The sequence below is a fragment of the Electrophorus electricus genome, chromosome 23, assembly GCF_013358815.1.
Source record: "Electrophorus electricus isolate fEleEle1 chromosome 23, fEleEle1.pri, whole genome shotgun sequence".
NCBI lineage: Eukaryota > Metazoa > Chordata > Actinopteri > Gymnotiformes > Gymnotidae > Electrophorus > Electrophorus electricus.
The window spans coordinates 7,863,893-7,887,751 of NC_049557.1; the positions used below are offsets into that span (position 1 = coordinate 7,863,893).

The window sequence follows — 23,859 nt, forward strand, 5'->3', positions numbered from 1 at the left end:
AATGGGCAAAACCAGCATGGCCCTCAAACAGTTGCTGTACTGCACATTGCAACAGGTCTCATGCAGGACTTGTATGTACTCTTCCCACCCACCCCAAACCCCCTGCCAGTCCCTGAAAGGAAAATATTTTTTTTCCCTTAATCACATTTTAGTAGTTAAGGAAAGTGTCCTGAACCTGCGATGTGCTAAGTGGTGCACTGAGTGAATTGAAGGTTTCACTCCAGACTGCTGCCTTCCAGGGTACCATCTTTTCCCGTAAAGCAGAGCTTTGGAAACTAAAGACCTCCGGCGTCAAGGGCAGGTTATGCCGGAATAAGCAGTGTGGAGGAAGAATCACTGACCTATCTTTGTTCTTGTTTTTCCTCTCGTACTCTTTTCTCGCTGGCTTCCTTCTCTTTGGCTCCACTTCAGTCTCTCTGTCTTCTCCGTTCTCGATTTTTCTGCTTCATTTCTTCTCTCTCTTATTCTGCCCTGGTCTCTTCCCCTTTATCCCTCTCTTTCTCTCTCCTCTCTCCTTCTCACGATCTCTCTCTCCTCCCCTCTTTCTCCCAGTCTTGGTCTCTTGCCATCTCTCTTTCTCTTTCCCAGAATGCAGTGGACTGTGCTGGCCCTGTGCACTGGTTCAGCAACTGGCCTGTACGTCCTGTATTCCTGGCTACTTCCAGCTTTGCAGAGCAATGCCTGGTGGGCACTCTTTTGGAATGACAACATCGTTGAGCGACTAAGGGACACGCTCACCCAATCCACGTGACCTCAAGTGATCTTGCACATTTCTTATGTTCATTTATTCATAGCCATTACTCATAGGTATTATCCATTATGTTTTCAATTTTGGCCAAGATATTCTGTACTGTTTAGTCACAGTCATCTCCCAAGAAACCTTTTCTAGGTAGCGCCCTATTGCAAACCACGGCCACGTTCTTCTTCCTACACATTTGGATCCTAATCCTTTTATAGCTCTGGTATCTTTTTAAACTAACACACCTCTCACTGTAACGTTACTCCCTCCCAGAGAGAAAACCACCAACGATGTGTTAAAGGACCACCAAGTAAGGAATGAAAATGTTAGGGTAAAGAAATGGTAAAACTCATGCAGTTTGTGAAAGGCCACCAAGTCCTACGGTACCAGCACACAATTTTTAGAACATAGTAAAACAAACGCTTGCAGAACATGAACCTGGAACAGCTCTTCTGTTTTTTTCTTAGTTTGATATATGCAAGGCAAACTAACCATAAAAAAACTATACGTTATCACCCTGTCTGCGACCTTATGAATTTGCTGTGCATACCGGGAGCACAGCGACTGCTGAACACAGTGCAGCATAAGGCCACTCACGGAGATCCCGAGAGTGTCATCTCCGACATCGACCACTTCTGCAAGCACTCCGAACAGGCCATGAATGTGGGAGATGAGAAAGGTGGGCACGCCTGTGCCGACTGTTCCTTGCTTTTCGCATACTTTCTTTCCATCTTCTGTCCTGCTTCCTCGTTCACAGGTGGCAGTGTTCTCCGTTTCCTTCCCACCACTCGCTCTATTCGAAATAGCCTGCTGCATAATGTGTACTGCATACTACACTCAGTATATATTGCATACTGCATACTGCTCCCTGTAGTAGTATGCAACATCGTATCAGAATGCGCCAAACAAACCAAACTACGAGGTCATGTGAATGTATAAAGGTTCCGCCTACTTGTGATAGATTTCGCGCCGCCGTTGCATGACACTATGTCTTGAAGACAGCTCTGGCCCTGTACTGGAATATTTGCTGGAAGCAGTACATCAGCCTGGTGTCTTTTGCAAACTGGAACATTTTATTTTGGTCGCGTACTGCATACGGCCTACTGATTTGGGGCCCAGTATGTAATCAGTATGTAGTACACTATTTCGAACACAGCCAGCCTCTATCTGCCTGTCTGTCGCTCTCTTCGTCCGACTCGTGAGTGAAAGTCCTTGAGGCTGTTCGTGAGGTTTGTCTGTTTGCTGGGGCAGTGGGCTCCCCACACGCCTGCACACTTATCGCACAGATACACACACACACACACACACACACACACACACACACACATAACATACCCTTCTATTATCGTAACCTTCTAGCTATCTGAAGAAATGTGGCATTGAATTCAATGCTTTTACACAGGAGAGATACTACCCCTTACGATATTACTTACAACATCTTACATTTGACAATATTTTCTGCAGTAATGTTAGTGAGTGCATTTTTCTACTTTGGCATTTCAAACTGTTATGCAACTGAAGTCACTGGCTATATTCTTCCCTGCTGTCTGTTCCCTATACATAGAGCCCTACATAGGACCCTACATAGGACCCTACATAGGGCCCTACATAGGACCCCAGCCGATGGCCGTTACACCTCGTGTAGTGCACGTGTCAGACATGGAGCAATTTAGGATTCAGTCACCACTTTCTGTAATAATCAGTGGTGCAGAACTGACAAGCTATTAATGGTGCAGAAAGACTATTACTGATGCTTCATCTCAGCCATTAGCCACATCATCGATCGCCTCCCTCAATGAGCCTTCAGCGTAGCTGCCAATGTGTGGATGAATGCACAGGCTCCATTTTGGATTTGGTGCTAAGCGAGGTGTACCCCAGCACGGCTCTGGAGCTTGGCACGCACTGCGGCTACTCCGGAGTAAGGATCGTCCACCTGCTGCGCCCTGGCACCAGGCTCATTACTGTTGAGCTGAACCCAGCTTATGCCAGCATCGCCCAGCAGGTCATAGCCCATGCTGGGCTGCAAGACAAGGTATGTGTTTGTGTGAGGGAGAGAGAGAGAGAGAGAGAGAGAGAGAGAGAGAGAGAGACAGAGAGACAGAGAGAGAGACAAAGAGAGAGAGAGAGACAGAGAGAGAGACAGACAGAGAGACAGAGAGAGAGAGAGACAGAGACAGAGAGAGAGAGAGAGAGAGAGGTATTAGTGCAGGGATGAAGGATGGAATGAGGAGACAGAGGGTGAGAGGAAGGAGAATTTATTTAGAGAATTTATCATCTTTAAATTCAGAAGAATTTAGTGTACATGACTGCCGTGTGTGAGGTGGAAGATGGTGGACATTCATGCGCCAGAAACCATCATCTGCCATTTCATTGTTATCTAAAAAGCTCTTCAGCGGAAATTATATTTTAGCAGAAAAAAAAAAAGAAGCATGACACCATGCATGATTATAATGTCTTATTGACTGATGGCGAGAACCTGCATGGTAATGTCACATGGTCTAAAGGACTGGTGAGCGGTTTCAGCTCATCAATGCAGAGTGAAAGAGCTTCGAGAGCTTCTCCCTTATGCCTCCATGTTCTGCAGATCACCCTAGAAGTGGGTTCTTCGAGTGACCTGATCCCCAAAATGAAAGACCACTTCGGCATCACATTAAATTTAGTCTTTTTGGACCACTGGCAAGACCGTTACCTTCCTGATATCAAGTTGCTTGAGGTAAGAAGCACAACACACCTTCTTTGTTTTAATCTGCCTCCCAATTCCAGAAAGGTCAAATCACATTCCTAGTGATCTGGAATTTGAAAAGGCACATGTCTAGCCCATGGAGAGTCCACGCTCTGGCTCTGTCCCAGGTCCAGCAGCACTCAACCAGGAATGCAGCATGTTCTGGAGTTTTAATTACCTTGTTCATTTATTGTTTTTGTTTCTAGAATGTTAGAAGGTAAGACAAAACAAAAACATGTATCGGTAGACTCCGAAGTTGGGATTTGGAAATAGCGCTATGGGAGACACGACTTAGAATACATTATCATTATTTTTCACTAAAAGAACATTCCATGGCCTGTAGCCTTTCATAAGTAATAATTCAACTACTGGTTGTGTGTAGTGGTATGAACGCATGTACAATGTAATATAGTTGTTCAGTTGACTGTATGAACTGCAATAACAATGGATCATCATGAGTGTGGGCAACTGCAGTCTTGCAGTCCTAGTTTAGCGCTTCCTTTGCTCCAACATGCCTGATTAGAGTAATAGGTCTTCAAGGATGTGCCAATTACACCATACACCTATTCAGGTGTCTTATATTCCGGAAAGCCTCACAGTACTGTGGCCCTGCTGCTCGGATTGCATGGAATTTGTCTCTGCCTTTCCCACAGAACTGTGGCCTGCTCAGGGAGGGCTCCGTCCTGCTGGCAGACGGCATCACCTGCCCTGGGACACCGGATTACCTGGACTGCGTGAGGAACAGCCCTCATTACGAGAGCCACTACCATCAGTCCCACCTAGAGTACACCAGAGCGGAGGACGGGCTGGAGAAATCAGTCTTCCTCAGATAAAGGCAAGATGGAGGAGAAAGTGTCCCACACAACAAAGATAGCTCTACACTGGACAGTCAGAAGACAACCAAATGTACTGACCAAAGGTCAGTTATTTAAACCAGCAGGGGCAAAAAAGAATGTGAGGTGTGGAAATGTGCAAAATGACAAGAATAAGATTTAGATTTTTTTGGTATGTTTATATAGGCATATAAATAACTGTCCCAGGACACAGATGTGGAGGGAACATGCACAAGCCATGCTGTGTGGCACTGGGTCCACATGCTTTGTTGTTTGTTGTTTTTTTTTTTTTTATTTTGAAATTTACAGAATTGAACAACTCCTTTGCCTCCAAGAAAACTGTAATCAGTGATTGCCTCATCTTCAGTGTACCAAACTTTGAAATAGAACATCTTTCACCCTTAACATACACGATTAGTTTCACTCCTGTTTTATTCCCATTGAGTAAGACAGAACTGATTTTGGGAAATGGCCTGTAAATTCTTTTTGACAAAAAAAAAAGAAAAGAAAAAAGATTTACTAAAGCTAGTGATTTGAATAGTACTCATCAAAGAATGTAATTTGTCCCTTTAAAAACCTGTTTGTAATGAGAAACATGACAACTACTGTAAATCTAGTAAGCTTTTGGGTCTATATGTCTAAAATGACCTTATACAATTATTTGCATACAAATGTGTCATGAAGTACAACTTCACAAGAGACACTGTTTCCATGGAAAATCTAATATTTGTAACTCTTTATAGACAGTTGCTTTATTAATTGGTATCCAATGGCATTACAGTCTACAAGTAGAAAAAAGTGAATTGAAATACACCATATTAGAAGATTCAATTCAGAGTTTTTCCCTGGATGAAGTACAGGTAAAGGAACCTGTGATAGGGCAAAGGTTAGCAATGTACATTTGTGTGCAGTCACAGCTGAAGAAAGGTGAAAACCCGACCGATAATGCAGCTCAGTCCTGGGCTCTCCCATTGCTAAAGATCTTGGCCAGCAAGCCAGTGTTGGACTGAGCTTTCTCCTGTATGGCTTTGGTCTTCTCCTGAGCTCTCTGCAGGTTCTTCTTGGACAGGCCACTCCTCTTCATGCGCTCCAGCCTGATCTCATCTTCTGTGCGGCGCTGCGTGAAGTCCCAGGTCTTCTGCTCGTGGCCTTCACCCATCCTCTCCTTCTTCTTCCTCAGCCTGTCCAGGGTTTGGCTCTTCTCCACGCTGGCCAGGTAGAAGTTGGTCTCACGCTTGGCCTGCGAGATCTCTGTCCTCATGCGTTGGTGATAGACCGTCTGCTCGTACGCCAGCCTCTCGCTTAGGTGGCACCACTGGAACCTGTGCAAGTACTGAAATACGATGATTTAGGGAAGCGAGGTGCAGATGTGTGGTTGCAAAAGAGGCAACACTGAGATCTAGTTTTCCACTGAACATATATGCACGTTGCACTCCTAATTACCAGCTATTTTGTATGCATTGGAGAAGTGTCAGTTAAAAGAAGGTCTTAAACAGATCAGTGAATTGCATTCACAATACTCTGTACCTTTATGGACCAAAGGTCACTGTTAAAGTGGCTCCTCTTGCGGTTGGCTATGGGCGTGTTATGGAGACTTAGTGCCACTCTCTTAGCGATGCGCTTGTCCCTGAACTCCACCCAGCCCTCGACGAAGCTCGACCCACGGCTACCCGCTTTCCTCTTCTTCCTCCTAATGGAGCGGTCTAGGACAACACGCATCTTGGTAAAGACTCTGGAGGGGCCAAATTACCTAAACTGATCAAATAACTGCCACTGCCATTTCCACCAAGAAAGTAGATCAAAAATGACAAAGAACGTTCCAGTGTTACATTCAGCGTTTCTGAATACGTTTCTCAGTTTGTATATAAAACAAAGAAACAAACAAAGAAACAAAAAAACACCCCCACCACAAACACACAAGCGCACCCAAATGTTGGCTTTTGACAGCTCTCACTTCAACATAAAACACTTTAGTTTTGTCTTGGCACTACTCCTGCCACGTACTCCTCATGTGGTTGCTGTAATCTCACCTTCTGACTGGAGGAAGATCCTCCCGATCTCGCCGTACGCACCCAGCATGTTGCGCACATGCTTGGGCCTCATCCTCGGGGGGATGTGCCCCAGGTACACTATGCCAGGGACACACTTCTTGCCTTTGGTTTTCCTGTCGCTGCCAGAATCACCCATGTGCTCCCCATCTTCGGAGTCGTTGCTCACATTTCCCACTTCCTCCTGCTCACATGCATCGCCCTTTTCAGGCAAGTTCAGCTCCTTATCTTCAACATATTTTTTGTCTTCATCCACTTTGGCATGACTCTCTCCTTTACCCGCCATGACTCAGACACAGTCTAATGGTTGGGGGGGGGGAAATACCAGTTTTAGTAAAATTCACACATACAAATTTGAAGTCTATTTTGGTGCTTGCATGTATGGATAAATGTGCAAAAGACCATGGTGTCTTGACACCTTTCTGTATCTTATAGGGCAAAAATGACTGTAGAGTGGTGAAACTTATACATTTAGATGAGGCTACTACAGCTTTACAGATACTACATCTGTAACATTAGACACAGCCTGGTCATTTAGGAAGACAACAGCACTACAGTTCAGTTTCTCAAAATATACATTAAATCACCAGCTGCTTTACTAAAAGCATACTAACCACAAGTTAGGTGTGATGACAGTAGCCAACCAGTTAAAAGAGCTGTTCAGTGATTACAAAAACGTGAGTTTGTGCTCAAGGGTCATGACTGAGTATGAGGGGCTACAAGAACGCACAACACAGAGACTGTACATAGCGAAACATATGGAATATAGATCCTAACACAAGTTGTTTCTAATACGGTTAAAAACTTTCTATTTTGTATTCATGAAAGTAAGCGCAAGCCGTTCACGACCCAGCTGTACCTTGCTGGGTCTTTCATTTGCTGGGTACCTTGCTGGGTCTTTCATGCTGGGTTAGCTAGGTTAGCTAGACTGCCAGCAGAGCCGCACAGAAACCTGTTTTGCTAGCCAATGTTCTAGCTGTACACAGTCTCCTCAAAGTTGTACTAACCAGGACAACTAGCTAGCGAACCTACTGAGCAGCTAATTAGCTAGCTCTGGCTAACCAGGTAGCTGTCTATCGACCCATCTTTACTTGACATCAGCTCAGGTTCTAGTCAGTCGAGGATATGAGAATAACATTCACATCAGATATAGCTACTCTTTTCCCCAAAAGTGATATAACGTACCTTTTCTCAATATCATTTCCATAGAATAATGTTTTGTGTTGCTCATACTCGCTCATACACACGTGGTTCAGAATGAATGTCTGACGTCAAATTAAAGCGCCGAAAAACAATTAAAGACCCAGTTATGTCGCATTTAAAATGATTCAGCTCCGAGCTTTCAAAAAAATTACCTACTTGGAAACATCAACCACAAATATTGTCATGACCTCTTCATTTATCGGGAACTGATATTGCAAAGAAAACAACTATATTCTGTTTCATAAAATGCATTGTTGCAAAAATCCTTCCAAAATAAGCCGTCCAGTTACCTCATATGCTTTAGTAATCAAGAAAATGGACAACACTTTTATCGGCAGCATGCTCTGGTTGGCATTTGGAAGGACAAGAGAAAAATATCCCCAATCTATCAAGAAATCGTAGCCGTAGCTTCCCATTGATTTCCTGAATAGTCTGTTCTTCAAGTGTAACTTATTTTTACAGAAGGGGGAGACAAAATATCAAGAACATATCGATCCGCTACAAACATAAAAAGCTAAGTCTCGAATAATAAATGTTTACCTTGAATGTAATTTTTACAAGTTTATACCACATATGGTTGTCATATTCCTGGACAACTAGTTTTACACAATGGTAATAACACACGCCAAGTTATTATGCTAAGGTAAATGTGTAAACGTGGAAATAATTATATTCATAATAAACGTGGAGTCAGTTTGTTAGTACAAATGCTTTAGCTTGGGGCCCTCAAGGCTCCGAAAGTACGTTACGGGCAATCAGATGGAATAGACGAGAAAGTTAGTCTAAAGCACAGTGTGTATTGCTCCCTAGTGGGTTGCTGATTTAATATGCATGGCCATATGTCACATGTGCGTTTCTGCATTATGGAGTATGATGTTTTACTGACTGTATTGTTGCACTTCGATAGAGGTCCGTCTATCAATTTAAATATAGACTAACCCCTGAACACCAGGACAAGACCCTGTCACAAAGAGACGTTAATGTTTCGCACTAGATGGTGCTGTTATATAAAATAAGAAGACAGAATTCCCCATTTACACAAAGTAACCTTTGGCTCGCTGCATAGAAAAAAATCACTCATAACCTTATTTATTTCCCTTTTTAAAAACGTATGATGTGAATTCATATAGAAGCGGCCCCCCACTCATGGTACAACGGTAAGTGAACAAACTTAGGAGAAATTAAACACGATACACGCTCTTTTTAAGAGGATTTTGGGTCCCTTGTGAACACTCCGGACTGTTTCTGATAACGCTAATCTCATCCAGGCCCTTGTTTGATCATTTAGTCGGCTATCATGAGATCTCTTAGCAATCCCCTTTCGCCCTGTGCTCACCCATTACCTGACAGCAGACTATAACCCGTGAGGTTTGAAAATATAGACCTACAAGAATATTGTTGACATCTCAGCAACTTCTCTCCAGGCCCCCAGTTTAACGGGGCTACATGTAGGCCACTGACTGCACATCTTGGTTAGCCTAAAATATGAATAAGATAAGACTACGGACAAAAGAAAAATAAAAACTAATGTGACCTGTCAGATTAGTTTTTATTTTGGACATTAACTACATGGACATTAAGACATGTTTAATATTTCCTTTATCTCGCGAGTCGTTTTCACAGATGAGTTTCGTGCGCGTTCTAAACAGCCCGAGGCGCAGGCGCACGAGCACCGTGGCATGCTTTGCCTCGTCCTCTAGATTTCCAGAGTGAGCGACAAGGGAAGACATGTTTTTGACAGTGCACTGTCCACCAAATCTGTGCGCATACCAAACAACTTTACATTTAGGCTCATAGGAATCCGTTGCGACAACCAGTGAAAGAAACAATGGTGTAGAGAAAGAGAGAGAGAGAGAGAGAGAGAAAGAGCGCGAGAGAGCTCAGGTCCCCTCAGCACGCGCTTATTGTTAACGATATCCTCGTTTCGTTCTCTGGGTGTAATAAATTAGTTCTGAGTTTCTACTCTCTGAAACCAGCCGCTGAGCACAACAATATGTGTAAAACGTTCCAGATTTAGGACCCGATCAATGTGTATTCACGCGTGTATCGCATCTTTAGTACCTTTAAATTGGGTCCCTTAATTGGTCATTTGAATACATGGTTTGGCATCTTTTGTGGCAGAAATTCTATGTGCTATCTACGACTACATTCGTGCTGTTTTTAGTGTTTCATGGATATTGCAAATGCCATTTTCCTTCCTAAAACAAATGAAAAAAAGAACAAGTTTCACATATGAGTAAACATTTGGAGCTGAAAAGTGATAATGTGCCGTGTTGAAGATACAATCACTAGTCTGGATGTTGGTTGAAATAGGATTTTTCATGTTTCTTTACACTGCATACGTAATTTTCCCCTCTGCTTCCAGGTCAGCATTGTAGAGCCCAAAAGAAACACCAACCACAAAAATAACTTGCTACAGTACATCTGGTTACAGTAAGATATCTTATTGTCAGTTTAGCTAATTTGACCAGTCTCTGAATCATTTTATATGGCCTAATTTAGCTATTATAGCTCTGATCAATTATGCATGAATATTTGCTTTTTTTTTTCTTTTTTTTTTTTTTTAAGTGGGCCTACTGATGTTTTAAGCTCTAAGGGCAGAATATGTCTCAACCAGACATTGTAGGAAGACTAGAGTGTTGTCATTGGAAGCAGATGACTGACATGAAAATGAATGCTTAATTTTCATTGTTGCCTTAGTTGATTTGCATTCATAAAGTGAAAGTTTGCCCCCATGATATACTAGTTCAAGTTCAAGTTCAAGTTTGGTTTATTTGTCACATACATAGTCATACACAGTATAACTCGCAGTGAAATGGTTGAGAGTGCTCTGTCCAAACTGAGGAAAAAGAAAACAGGGGTGCATAGAGAAATATAGATATTCTATATATATTTGTTGTTGTGTGGAGACTTTAAACCAATACAAACAATATAATTTGGTGAAACAGTTAAACAATTTTAGCAGACCTCCTGCAAATCAGTATTGTGAGCCCTTACCATGATGGTGTGTACATCAAACAGAATCACTAACAGAAACCTGGGCCAGAAGCTCTCAGCCATCTGTCTGGACCTCTGTAACAACACTGGTTCAACACCTACACACGAACAAGCACAAATATACCCCTTTGCACATATGCGCATTCGCACAATCCACACATACACATCCGTGGGAGGGTCAGTATAGACCCACAAATATTCACACACGTGGCGAAACACCTACCCATGCACACAGAGAAAAATATGACTATGCACACTACACATATGCACACATATACAACTGCACACTGCAGACACATGCTTTAATTACAGCATTTTACAATGCATATCTGCAGAACTTACTTTTCAAAATAACACATCCTCTCACATCAGTGATAAACAGGGTAGCTCACAGCTGTTTAAGACAGACACAAAAACAGACACAGAGTAGACAGGTGAACACCCGTTCATGAACGCAAATACATAACCAGCCACATGGTGCTCAGCTTCTGAACACACTGGCACCCAGGGGGCTTCGGGCATTAAAGATTTATTCAGTGATTTGAAATATTGATTGAGGGAGATACGCAACAGTGGCAAAGAGCATGGGGAGGAAGGGTATGGTTCCCCTCAGTTAAATGTAGAATCTGTCTCTGAGCAAAAGATCAACTCCACCCCACACTCCACCTCCAAACACTAAAACACCATATATAATAAAGGCTGGCTTCAAAAACTAACAAAAACACTGGTGTTAGACCTATGTTTAAATTTCAGAAAGTATTACTAGCTGATAAAAAGTGTGCTGAAAGCTGTTCCAGTGCAGGGCTGAAGACTGACAGAGATGGAAGATCCAAGCTATATCAGTCTATGCATGCATTATCGCAGTTCTTATTCAGTAGGGCATGGATCAAATCCATCCTGTCACTCACATGGCTACAACTCAGAATGATTTCCCTAAAAGAGACAAATGTACAGACATCCAATGAAAGCAAGGGAAGTGTGAAATTATCATTCTGAATCTTGTTCAGCGAGGCTTGTCGAGCAACAGTCGCTGCTAAGCCTTGTGGCTCGACCTTGGCTGGTCTGTAACGAACGAGTGAGAGAACTTCTCGGCTCCCCTTCAGTCCTGCGTGTGTGGACTCTGCGATACCGCACACGCGGGAGGCTCAAGCCCTGCGGTCAATTGCACAGCCCGTGTAGCACGGTGGGAGGGGAGGGGAGCTGAAACTAGGCTCCATGACCTTCTTATGGGGAAGACGTGTTTCTTATAGGCACAGCTATGGCGCACATCCTAAACTATATCTCGTGTGCTTTTTCTCACAGTTTCTGGAATGCAGCAGAGCGCTGGAGCACTAGGAAGTGAAAACCTCCATCTGATGAAGTTTAAACAGCTTTTGTCAAGCAGTAAAGATGAGCCTCATTAGCTTCATGGGAGTTTAACCATGACAATTTCGCGGTTGCCTAGATAAAAAAAAAAAAAAAAAAAGATCAAACCCACTGAATGACTACCAGGTGATGTCTCAGGCAACGCATTAATTTCCTCAGGAATCTTGATCACTTTGGGTGTAGATTTTCCCAGACATCATTTGCAAATGATCATGGGGGAGCTTGACAGTAATGAATGAGCAGGCTGACAGTTCATCGAGAGTGGCTGTCTCTGCCTCATCCATGACCAAATCATTTAGTGTAATTCTGATAAGACAAATGATACCCAAAATGACCCACTTTCCATTTATCTGTGTCACTGGAGGGCTGGTTTGTCCTCTCCTAGTGTTTCTGTCTCTGTATTATTTAAGGTTTAGGATTATTCTCCACTTTAAGATAACAAAGAGCTTATTGGGGCTTTTTGGATAATGTTAACATAATTATGACAGGCAAACCTTTCCACTGAGTGCCCAGTATCAGCTGTGTTAAATACCTGTGGTACCTGATGAAGGCCAATGAAACAATGCAATGTGTACAAAAGAGACCAATGGTTAAGTCTAACATAGTTGTCTACCTGCCCAGGTTCTTCAGGCTTTGTGGTGGACCACATCTATTCTGTTATTGCACTGCGACACTCTGAATCCTCATGACAGCCAAAACATTTTCAGATCTTTATTTCACTAGATTTGCATTCAGGATATGTATTAATTACTGTTTGTTTATTTTAAATAGTTCTAAGAAAAATCAAGGCTTCACCTGAGGATTAAAACATTGTTTTCAGAGTGCAGAAACAGTGGAGATATGGATATATTTTAGCATGTCTTGCTGGAAAAATAGTATAGATACAGAGATACTCCATCTTGCATTCTAGTACAAGTTACTCTTTCTAAGCAACTGGGTGAAGCTGTGATGTGGTGCTGGAAAATTCTGCCTGAGCACATGCAACTTTAATATGCTGCAACCCTGTAAAGCTTTTCTATTGCTTTTAAAACACAAAACACAAAGCTTATTGAAATAATGTGACAAGCAGGAATAATTGCTTTTAGGCAACTGGGGGCATATTTTTGATTTTGTAATATCAACACACACGCACCCTATCATTTTAAGTGATATGAAAAATATAAAAGTTTTGTGTATTCGTTTACAAGTAACGTAATTTACTTTTAAACGAATATAATGGTTGTTAAAACATTTACTATCCCCTAGAGCATAAGTATACCCTCGCTTCTCCACTAAACCGATGTAGTTGAAGGTATATACGTTCAATGAAAACGATTTTAAATTCAGGTTTCCATTTATCTTTAGAGCGCAGTGCAAGCAGCCACACCAAAGCTAGAGACCCACGGAAGCATTACGGAAAGTGTACATAAATAATTCCAGTTTTGTATTTTTAAAACAATGGACAAATGTTTGGGGGTATGAAGACATTAAATTTGCATGTGCATGAGGGAGCAGGAGGCGTACCGAGACCACAGAGCAACTGGAACCATCCGCTATGTGTGGCAATTGCGTATTTGAATGTTGTCTTTCACCGGAGGGCTCCCAGTTCGATCTGTCTAACGGAAACATGCGTTTTGATCTAGCCTTGCAGGTTTGTGAGATGGCCTTTGTGCCCTTGAGAAAAGCACTTAACCCTAAGGTTCAGGGCGTGCTGCAGTGTATAATAACTTGCGCTGCTTTTCTTTAATGGGCGAGTAGTGTTCTGAATTGATCGCAATGTGGCTACAATGTTTTCTATTACAATGCAACGCTTGGCCTAAAGTGCAATTGTACATCGACTTTCTACTGTAGTTACGGAGGGATAGAAGCAAATCTAGAACAATTTTTACAGCTTTCATATCTGTTCAGGCCAGGCATTATAAATGGAGATGAAGTATCAGAGGCGGCAGATATTTGACCTATTAAAGTGACACTTTTCTTTATCCCCCCCCCCCCCTCTCTCTCTTTCTCTCTCTCTCTCATGCGTGCACATGCTCATTCAGTGATCGTACATTCACACGCACATCACTTAATTCTGACCCGGTCCACAACCGTGCATTACCTCGGACGCAGGGGGCAGGACAGAGACGTATTTCAGAGCGAGTCTTTGTTGCGTTTGAATTCATGCGTAATTCCGAATGCATTTAAATAATTCGCATTCTACATTTAACTGCTTATGACTCAACATTTAACTGCTCGTGATTTAAAACAGTCCCGGACAGCATCCTTGGGAAAATGGTTTTCTTTAAACTGCAGTTTTTAGGTCTATAAATGCCGACATCTGAGGTAACATCTGCTAAGTTTTGAGTGACTCAGGTGGCGCGTAATGAATCAGTCAAGTAGTTGATCAGAGTTCCTGGATGTTTTGACTGAGAACACGTCTTCTAAGCTCCACGGCAAAATGCAAAGCAGAGGTAAGAAATCACATGTCCACAGCAATAACAATGTTTATGTCTTAAATGTGTGGCATTTGACGATGTACTGTAAATATTTCGGCGGGCACTAGAGTATGCAAACGCCGCGCATTGCGAATTTATGCTGGTTGTATGTCTGCGACATGAATGCCTTCGTTGAAAGTGTGTTTGTGTCTGTTGTTTAGCAAACCCGTACAATAATAAATCCTATCATGAAGGATGCGAGCCATTTGTTTTCGGAATCGTTGGGTGCATAGCAGTTTGGAGGACTTGGATTATAAAGTGACTCGTTCTTCTAATGTCGTATCATTACGCATAATAGGATGTGTCATAGCCACGATTTATAAAGTTCCTTCGGGCGAGTGCGTTACGTTATAACGCATAAATGATGCGTGTATTTGATTAACGGCCGTTCGTGATCCACACAAAGCAGTGCCGGCATAGAGTGTATAGCATAGAGGGCTGGATACGTTTCTTTCTTTCAGTATATCAACAAGGTGCCGGTATACAACAAACAGTTGGTGTTTTGTAAGCGCAGTGTGTCTCAATTCATGTATTTTATTCACCTTTGCTTAATTAGCACGCCAGGACATTCGTAATTGTGTTATAACAAGTTTATGCAAAAGTAAGGATTTATTTTACCCGTGTAACGCATATAGACACAGAAAGGTTCATATTCGACATGTAACCTTTTGGGATATCATGGAGCTGTAGACTCATAGGAGATAAAGGTCTTTGCTGATATCTGCGGATATCTGGTGATCTGGTGATATACTGCGCTTTTTTTTTTGCTTTCTGACATGTAAGTATAAATATATATGACAATAGATTAAACTTGTCCACCAGCGTCGCAATGATAAAAAAACAAAACAAAACATGGCCTGCCCCAAATCATTTAATTCTTTTTGTTATTGAGTTTTATTGTCAGTGCCAGGGGCCTAATAGCACTAAATATCAACTCTCAAAGAAATATTAGTTCAGTCAAAGTATTTTAAACGTTTTCCTTCTGTCATCAGTATGCAATAGTTTACTTATTAGACTCTGCAACTTGTCACGTTTCACAAATTGTTAATCTGATCCTAATGCTTTAGCCAAAGTGACAAAAACCCGCAGAGCGGCATAACACAGCAGCAATGAGCAAACGGCACTGGAGCAGAGGACATTTGGGGGGGGGGGGGGGGGGGGGGGGGGGGGGGGGGGGGGGGGGGGGGGGGGGGGGGGGGGGGGGGGGGGGGGGGGAGTGGGGGGGCTTGCCCTTCACTTCCCTTTCACAAGCACCAAGACCAGAGTGAGCTGACAGTGAGTGCCCTCGGAAATTGCTGGAAGTGAACCGAAGATTGTAGGCTGACATTAGGCCTATCTTGCGGTGTGTCTGCTGTGTATTTGAGGTTCAGCGCTGCTCCACTGCGGGGCTCCGGCTGTGGGAAGCGTGCGAGCGGCAGGGCGCGAAACAAGACAAATGCAGTCGGACTGCACGTTGCAGTTCATAGCGCCATGTCGGGGCACTGAGCATTGCTTGTGCTCCATAAACTCCCATGATGCTAAATTATTCATAGGCAACAAACTGTTGTTTCCGTTCAAAGACATAAATTGTGGGACCTCTAACCAGTCTGTGGTGCCTTCTTTGCAGTGGTTGGTCTGTATTTGCCTGTCAGCAGGCATCCAGAAGAGGCAGGGCTGGTTTTCTGCATTTTCAGCCATCCTTGTGTGGCATGTCTGGACAAATTACACTTGTAGTTGCATTTAATTATGTACCAGAAACAAGTCAGTAAAAATCCAGTGAAAATGAAAAATTTCCAAATGATTTAACGTGTCCTTATTTTCATACTTATGTATATTTCTGTTTATATTAAATACAGGTGTAAATTCGAAAATGTATAAATTAAAATGCAAGTGATAGTTTATAAAAAAAAAGAGAAAAATTACCAACAGAAACCATCTTGCACTTCCTCCACTCAGCTCAACGTCATTAGCTTCACAGATTTTTATCATACATGGCTTTCAGCAGGACACCAGAACATAAAACATACACAGCCTCATGTACCGAACAAAAAATGAACCTCAAAGTTGTCCAAAAAACAGAAATGTTCTCTGCTAATTTACCTTTTATTCAGTTGTTATTTTTTGTCTGGATGACTTGTGGCTGGAAGAAACCATGGACGATTTTCAGGACACCGATGTCAACTGCTAAACTGCTTAGAAACCGCTCAAACCCTGATGTCAGCATCCTGGAAAGTTCTGAAGCAAACAATTTCTTTATCATTAATGTGCTTATGTAGCTTGTGGTGTTTTATGTATAGTCAAATAACAGGGGATTTGCACATTTGAAGCTGTTAAAAGCCACATCCTGCTTTTGACATCATGTAAAGCTTTCCTGTGGATCAGTGGTAGGATGGATGAGACTTCAGCAGAGAGGCACTCTGTCCACATGTTTAGCCCATTTATTGGAAAGATGTAAGTTTCTTTTGTGAACTCTTGTGCTCGTAATGGAAGAGAGCTCAATCATAGTCAAGCAGATGCCAGCGTTTCTCATGCCAGCGTTTTTGGGTTTTTTTTCCTGAGAAAGTGTTATTTTGACCTTAAACTTTCAAGTGGAGTTTTCTACACTAGTCCTTTGGACTGTGATGTCCATATACAGCAAAGTCATTGTAATAACAGGATATCTCACCATGTGTCTCCTCATGTTTCACTGCCTTGCCCGGTGCTAAGACCTTTACGTATAATCATGAATTAATATATGATCTGGAAAACCCACATCATCTGTGGGAAATGTATGAACTGTAAGTTCAATTTATAAAACTCGCAGTCCATCGACTGTGAGGTCTTCAACACAGGCCTCAAAGGACTTCAGCCTTCATTTAAGGGAATGGTTGTTTTGTTCCTGCAGTGCCTGATTACTTCAGATGTGCTGTGAGCTGCAGTGGAGTAAAATTGTTGACAGACTCAAGGTCTTGCAAGGTCGGAGCTGCAGACCTTGACACCACCTAACAATGCTTCTTGTGAAAGATGCTGAAACCAAGGCAGAATGTTTGGTCTTCTGAGCGAGTGTGGACACGCAGGAGCCAGGAAATGTTTAAAGTTGATTATGTACCATTGACTGAAGGAGAAATATTTGTTTAATTAAAAAAAATTCAGTGTTATGTTTATGTGTGTCCCCACAAAAAAAAGATATCCAAAAATAAAATAACATAAAAAGAAAAAGCGTAGACTCAAATAAAAAAGTCCAGTTGCTTTTAGAGAATTCTGCCCTGATAATTAGGTTTCCATATTGATCATCATTCCAACAGACCTGCAGTGTGTTACGTATAAACTAATGTTTAGAGAGTGGACTGCACAGCCAAATTTTGATGGGTGAGTCAGAGATACACCGGAAAGTCCAGCACGGTCGCCCATGGCCACGTTATGGGCTATGAGTCATGTTAGCAGCTTGAGTGTAAATGCATCGCTCAGTATTTTTCAGCCTTTAAATTGTGTCTGAATGTCATGTAAATGAACACTGGTGTTTACATGAAGGAGAGCCTGTCTACCACAGTAGACAAAAGTAATATGATGCATTTATATTTTTATGGCAGATTTGCCATTCCAAGTGAGGAGATCAGAATTCATCGTCAACTACGTATTTCAGATCTACGTTCACCTGCAGTGCGAGGCATAAATGTGAGAAGTCCCTGTGGTGTAGAAAACCGCCAAGGGTGCTGTAACGTGGTCAGTATGCAAACTGTCATAGGCCACGATCAGCAGAGAGCCCCTGTGTGTTCTTGAAACCTTCCATTATCTTCAGCAGCTCTAAGTGTTGTTCCGTCAGCGTGTAAATCATATTTAGCGGGGTGTGCGAGTGACTCGAGTCTCCTCACATTACCCGCTGGTACTGCACGGCTGACACTTTTGCAGAGAGCTCCCTGGAATTAAATTACGTGGCATGGAGTGATGAAACCACTTTCAATGTAATTAGTGTGCAACATTAAATATGACTTTTCATTTCAGGAGAAGGAGCGACAGCTTGCTCTGGAACATAAACATGACCATGGACATATGCACAACATGGTCACAACTTCTGGAGCAAATATCGCATGGTCTCTCTCACTACCACTGGGAGTAAGATCGATGTATTGCTGGACAAATTTCACATGCAATTTCAGTTTGATTGGTATCAACTGAGTAGTGATTTTAGAAGAATAAAAGTGGGTCCTCCTGGCTGGCTGAGCCCAGAATTCGAGGGCAAGGAAAATGTGATAAAGCCAATGAGATTTGGTTTTGCTGACAAATTCAATATCCACTGCCTGCTGCAAATACTATCAACACCCAAAGTGTGCAGGAGTACAATACGTGATGGGGAGGCACTGGAGTAGTTTGAAGTAACCTCAGCACACCTTGTGAAAAGGGCTTTGCACCTGGCTATGACAAAAAAAGATGTGGGATGTTCTTACACAGCACCATACGCAGGAGAATTTACCCATGTGTCTACTCTGAGTTCCTGCGTTGGCACATTAGTGCATTTACTGCTGCCATTTCCAATTGCAATGTCATTAACAGGTCAAGGCATGATATCCAGCTAAGTCTGGTTATGAATCCCTCAACAGGCTAGTCTGCATCGTCACAGTTTGAGTTCCACCAGGTTGTTCTATGTGTTTAATTAGCCATTATTGGACACCCAGGAACATCCAAGGCACCTGCTCCTCTCCCCTTTTGCCTCACCTCTGACTTTTCATGTGTTTCTTTCCCAGCCTCTACCCACCTGCTGCTTCCGTGACGCCCCCCCCCCCCCCCCCAAACCTCTTGGTGTCTCTGTCCGCCTGGTTCCTGGTAGATACTCCGTCTCTTTCTTGAACTCAGTGAGCTCAGTGGAAAGCAGTTATTCTGCGACTACCTCTGCTATCACCATAAATCAGACCAATCCCTTCGCTGACGCGGTCTCCTCTGCTCCCTAAGGTTCAGCCATCTGCCATCCCATAATACTCACCATTCACTCAGACTGACCTGCTGACAGCATCTGTTTGCTAGTGGATGCAATCTGTAGTCTGTAGTACAGATCCTGTCATCTGTTTTGGGGGGTCACCTCAATGATTCTGCAATTTCATGCTAGAGAACATCCTGATATTCCATACTATCAAAGTGATTTATTTAATATTGTGATTTGTGGGCTTTCTTTTATTGTAGAAATGGTTTCATGGAATCCCTCTTCTTGGTGAGGCATTAATACTTCATAAAAGATTTGTTACCCTTAAATGGATGACACGGTCACTATGATGGGGCTGCTGGAAAGACAGATGCATACAAGCTTATTCAGAGTTTATTCACTTCCTGCTTTTTCTTCCCATGTTGACAGGTCCTTGGGGTAGTGGATGAACACTTGCCACTAAAACCAACCTCATTATGACCTCACACTTCCCAACGTCACTGTTACATCATCGGCAGCACACTGCTTCCCGGAGACAGGGCTGGAGCAGCCATCACTCTACCGCATGGTCACGCCTCTTTTGGGTACTGTGGGTGTGGCTTATCCCAGCCACGTGGGCGCACCAGCACTCGCACCAACCACATTCCATCAAGATCCCTGGCGACATCACCTTAGGTGGGCTGTTTCCTGTGCACTCCAAGGGGCCCTCGGGCCTCCCGTGTGGCGAGATTAAGAAGGAGAAAGGTATCCATCGCCTGGAGGCCATGCTCTACGCCCTGGACCAGATCAACAGTGACCCAGGCCTTCTGCCCAACATCACGTTAGGGGCCCGCATCCTGGACACGTGCTCTCGGGACACGTACGCACTGGAGCAGTCGCTTACCTTTGTCCAAGCGCTTATCCAGAAAGACACATCTGACATCCGCTGCTCCAATGGCGAGCAGCCAATCATACGCAAGCCAGAGCGTGTGGTGGGCGTGATCGGGGCATCGGCCAGCTCGGTCTCCATTATGGTAGCCAATGTGCTGCGGCTATTTGAGGTGAGGACATGGTGTGTGTGTGTGTGTGTGTGTGTGTGTGGGTATTTGTGTCTATGTGTGTACATGTTTTCCCCCTGAATAAAGGAAGCCAGGTCAACTAAAATTTGAAATCACCTCCATTCTTGGTTTTTCTTTTAAATAGTTCATCTTCATTTAGAGCCATATCTCTGTGCCACTGTGAGTGTGTGCATTACACATGTTTCAGAAAACTCACATTGTACGAAACCTTACACTGCATATTGAAACATGCATGCATTTTGGGAGGTTTTTTAATGCATGGCATCGTGGTAACCCCATAATCATGGCTCCAGGATATTGCCAGCCATGTGCACCTGCAGATCAGCCCAGGAACCTTGGAGATGCCAGTCCTCCACAGGCGTGAGCCTAGAGCTACTCTTAACTGGCAGTGCGAAATTAGTTGTAGGAACTAATCACATTGGAACTCCCTGCACTTGCCTGTACCTCATGCTTTCAGCTATCAGCTGCTACATTTTTTCATTCACTTATTTGCTTGTTTTTGTCTCTGTTTTGAGACAAGATAAAGTGGGAGGCAATGAGGTGAAACCTTTTTTTTTTTTGCCTTATTTCTGACTTTCCCAGAACTGCCTCTGTGTGCTGGTTTTGTTTTATAGGCCTGCAATTAACTGTGAATTCAGGATTTCCTTCCTGAAAATTGACTAATGATCACGTTGGGCATGAGATGAAAAAGGGTTTTAAAATATCCAACCTGGCAGACCGGACTGCTGAAACACTGGCAGGCATCACAAAGCTCCATGGTGCGGATTGACAAACATTTGATCTATATATGAAAACTAGTCTGCATGCTCTGCAGAGTGCCCATGTGCTGAAGTATGTTTGTGGCCAAACTAGAAAAGCTTTATGTGCACTTCACCCCAGTGGGCAAGCTTTTTACACCACGGTTTCATCATGCAGGGTAAAGTGGGTGTCTTCAGCGCCATCCTCATTGCTGCAATGAATCTTTAGTTACTTTAGTTATCTTTAGTTGTTCAGCGCACCCTGTGATGATAACAGGAGCACAAAACCACTTAGCAGATACATGGACACATGTTGAACAATGATGTAACATTTCAAATTGGGAGCAGGTATTACATATGTATGAGAAAAAAGAGAATTAGTTCATATGAGTTGGTCTGTCCACTATGCTGTTTTATAACAGTGCCAATTGTAATTGCCAGATTGGGCTAAATTTGGACAGTGAATAGAGAATAAAACTGTCTGTTTGAAGGTGATATTGTTTAGCATCAAGCCACAAACCTGCAGGGAACAGCAGGCCAAGCCCCGCCTCCTCCGCTGGCTTCTGTGGCGAGCCAGAGAAGCCTGATTTCATGCGTGACCAGTACCAAGCCTCTTCAAGTTCAAACTGTTTGATGGAAAAGTATTATCTTCGAGGGAAACAAGTATTAGTCATTCAACATAGTTCAATGACACTCCTCCAATGCCCTCCCAAAGGCCGTGTCTGGCGCCCCCTGGTGCGCAAGCCGGGTTGTGCGCCTGCTCAGTCTCTCCTGTGGAGCCCTTGGTGGCTGTCGTTGGCGGCCAAGCTGGAGAGGAGAGAAAGCACGAGCGGAAAGGCTGTGACGAATTCGTCTATTTGCACCCCACTGTAAGCCCAGACGAGGCTATCTCTCTCGCTTCTGCCTGGCCTTCCACCGCACTCCAATCCCATCCTTCATGGCTCTTATGTTAAGGGGAGGGAATAAGGGATGAGGTTGCAGGAGAACGGTAAAAAAAAAAAACCCAAAAAAACCACATGGCCGTCTCCTGCCCTTTTATTCCCTCCTCCGGCCAGGAAGTGGATTTCCGAGAGTCATCCAAGTGACGGCTAGTGATCCGGCTCTTTTCCCCTCCAGTTGGAATTGGACGGCAGTGTCAAGCTGGCACTGTTTCAGCGCTAATGCCACTTTTTCACATGCACATTCGCACACATCTGTGAAGGCTCCACACCAGATCTTCTTTGAATGTCCCTTTACAGTGATTAATTGGCTATTAATAGTAAACTACTAGTAGTAGTGCTCTGCACACTGCTGGCAGTTTCTGTTAGTGGGCTACTTATGGAAAGTTCACAGAAACTAATGAAGAAGGATTAGGTCAACAGAGATGCCACAAATTGATGGTTGCCAGACGCTGTTGATGTCAAAAACCAAACAAAAAGAAAAAAAGAAAAGAAAAATGCACCCTCATTGTTCTCAAATCCTGCCTTTGAAAAATCACAGTTGTCATGGAAATGCTGTAATCTTTTTCAGAGGCTTGTTGCTGTGATGTGCCAGCCATGGGCTGCACTTCCCAAAAGCTCATTGGCTCGTTATTACTATCATTTGCGAAATGGAATACACAAATGCCACCCTGTCCTAATTATTGTTGGACAACCTTTGTATTCCTACCCCATCTTGGGCCTTGGGCACTTGCAAGACAACAGGGCTGCTCCCAAGCCGTCTGTAGTGGTGGTTACAGTGGCATAAATGCTATGTTTGTAAATGCAGTCTGGCCTGATACAAACCCTTGAACATGTCAGTAAGTATAAAAGGCCACGTGTTGCGCTGTGACGTGCAAGGGTGTTTCTTTGTTTCACAGGAAACGAACGCGCACAGGTGAAGCAATTGACGGTTGTCCATGCGAGGACAGCTGTATGTTGCTAAGGCGCTAATTAACTGGCGAGAATAAACAGGCTTGAACGGGAAGGAAACAAAGGCTGGGTGGAGGTGGAGGTGGAGGTGGAGGTGGTGGTTGCGGGGGCCAGCGGAACAGCTTCATTAAAAAAGAATTTATTTTTTTTTTGCATGCGAGGGATGTGGCGCGGCGCAGCGTTGGACGTGGTTATTCCAGCCCGCGGCTCCGTTCGTCTAAACACTCCGCAAACACCTCGGCTAATTCATCTCTCCCCCGTGTTCGCTCGGATTTGCAAAACGGAGCCAAAGCGTTTGTTCCTCTCCCTTTTGCATCCGAAAAAGCTTGGTACCGATGTTCACTGGCGGAGGAGCGATCAGACACGCTCGATGTGGACTACTATGACGACGGCGTCCTCAGATGCAGACGACGTGGCGATATGAGTGAATTTCGCAGCCTTTGATGTTTCAGACAATGAACACCTGTAGCCCAAGCACCTTGAGCTGACACCGGAATGAAAGTGTGCTATACAAACGCATTATTGGTACCGGGGCTCTCGTGTGACACGGCCTTTGTGTAGTCCAGCCGTGTCATTAGCTACCGTAAATGTATATTCAGTGGGTGGAAGCCTATTTTCAGAGGTTAATGGAGTAAACATTTTAGTTATGGACGTGTTTAACAAGTGTATGTCCAAGCCTGCCAGACCCGAAATGTTGAGGTGGGTGAGGAGGTTTTGGGCCAGGGCTTACAATACTAGCGCCACTCTGAGCTAAATTACTTCCTGCCGGACATGTCGCAGGGGGATGGTGCTGAAGTTGGTGTGATGTAGCCTCACCTCCATAACCCCCCCCCCCCCCCCCCCCCCCCCACACACACACACACAGACAGAGTGCCATGGTACAGTGATGAGCAATATGATGAGGCTGGGACTTAAATGCACTGCCTGGGAACTCAAATA

General features: G+C 43.6%; 3 protein-coding genes across 3 annotated transcripts in view; 2 read left to right on the plus strand and 1 right to left on the minus strand.

The window, feature by feature from the left end:
* Positions 1 to 589: 589 nt before the first annotated feature.
* comta (catechol-O-methyltransferase a) lies at positions 590 to 4,617 on the plus strand. The gene is given in 5 exon segments (XM_035521805.1): positions 590 to 757; positions 1,301 to 1,418; positions 2,578 to 2,771; positions 3,324 to 3,452; positions 4,115 to 4,617. Coding segments are annotated over 5 exon segments (789 nt in total). The 3' UTR covers positions 4,295 to 4,617.
* Positions 4,618 to 4,708: 91 nt separating this feature from the next.
* abt1 (activator of basal transcription 1) lies at positions 4,709 to 7,609 on the minus strand. The gene is made up of 4 exons (XM_027023548.2): positions 7,528 to 7,609; positions 6,325 to 6,642; positions 5,822 to 5,997; positions 4,709 to 5,627 (listed from the first exon to the last, which is right to left on the minus strand). Exons 2-4 carry the CDS (start codon positions 6,626 to 6,628, stop codon positions 5,247 to 5,249), a joined length of 861 nt encoding a protein of 286 aa, XP_026879349.2. The 5' UTR covers positions 6,629 to 6,642; positions 7,528 to 7,609; the 3' UTR covers positions 4,709 to 5,246.
* A 6,379-nt stretch (positions 7,610 to 13,988) lies between these two features.
* The window catches only part of grm6a (glutamate receptor, metabotropic 6a), a 35,376-nt gene continuing 25,505 nt past the window's right edge, over positions 13,989 to 23,859 (plus strand). Inside the window, exons 1-2 of the mRNA XM_027023571.2 lie at positions 13,989 to 14,339; positions 19,666 to 20,276. Coding sequence (XP_026879372.2) covers positions 19,713 to 20,276 — 564 coding nt within the window. The 5' untranslated portion in view covers positions 13,989 to 14,339; positions 19,666 to 19,712. The remainder of the gene's footprint in view (positions 14,340 to 19,665; positions 20,277 to 23,859) is intronic.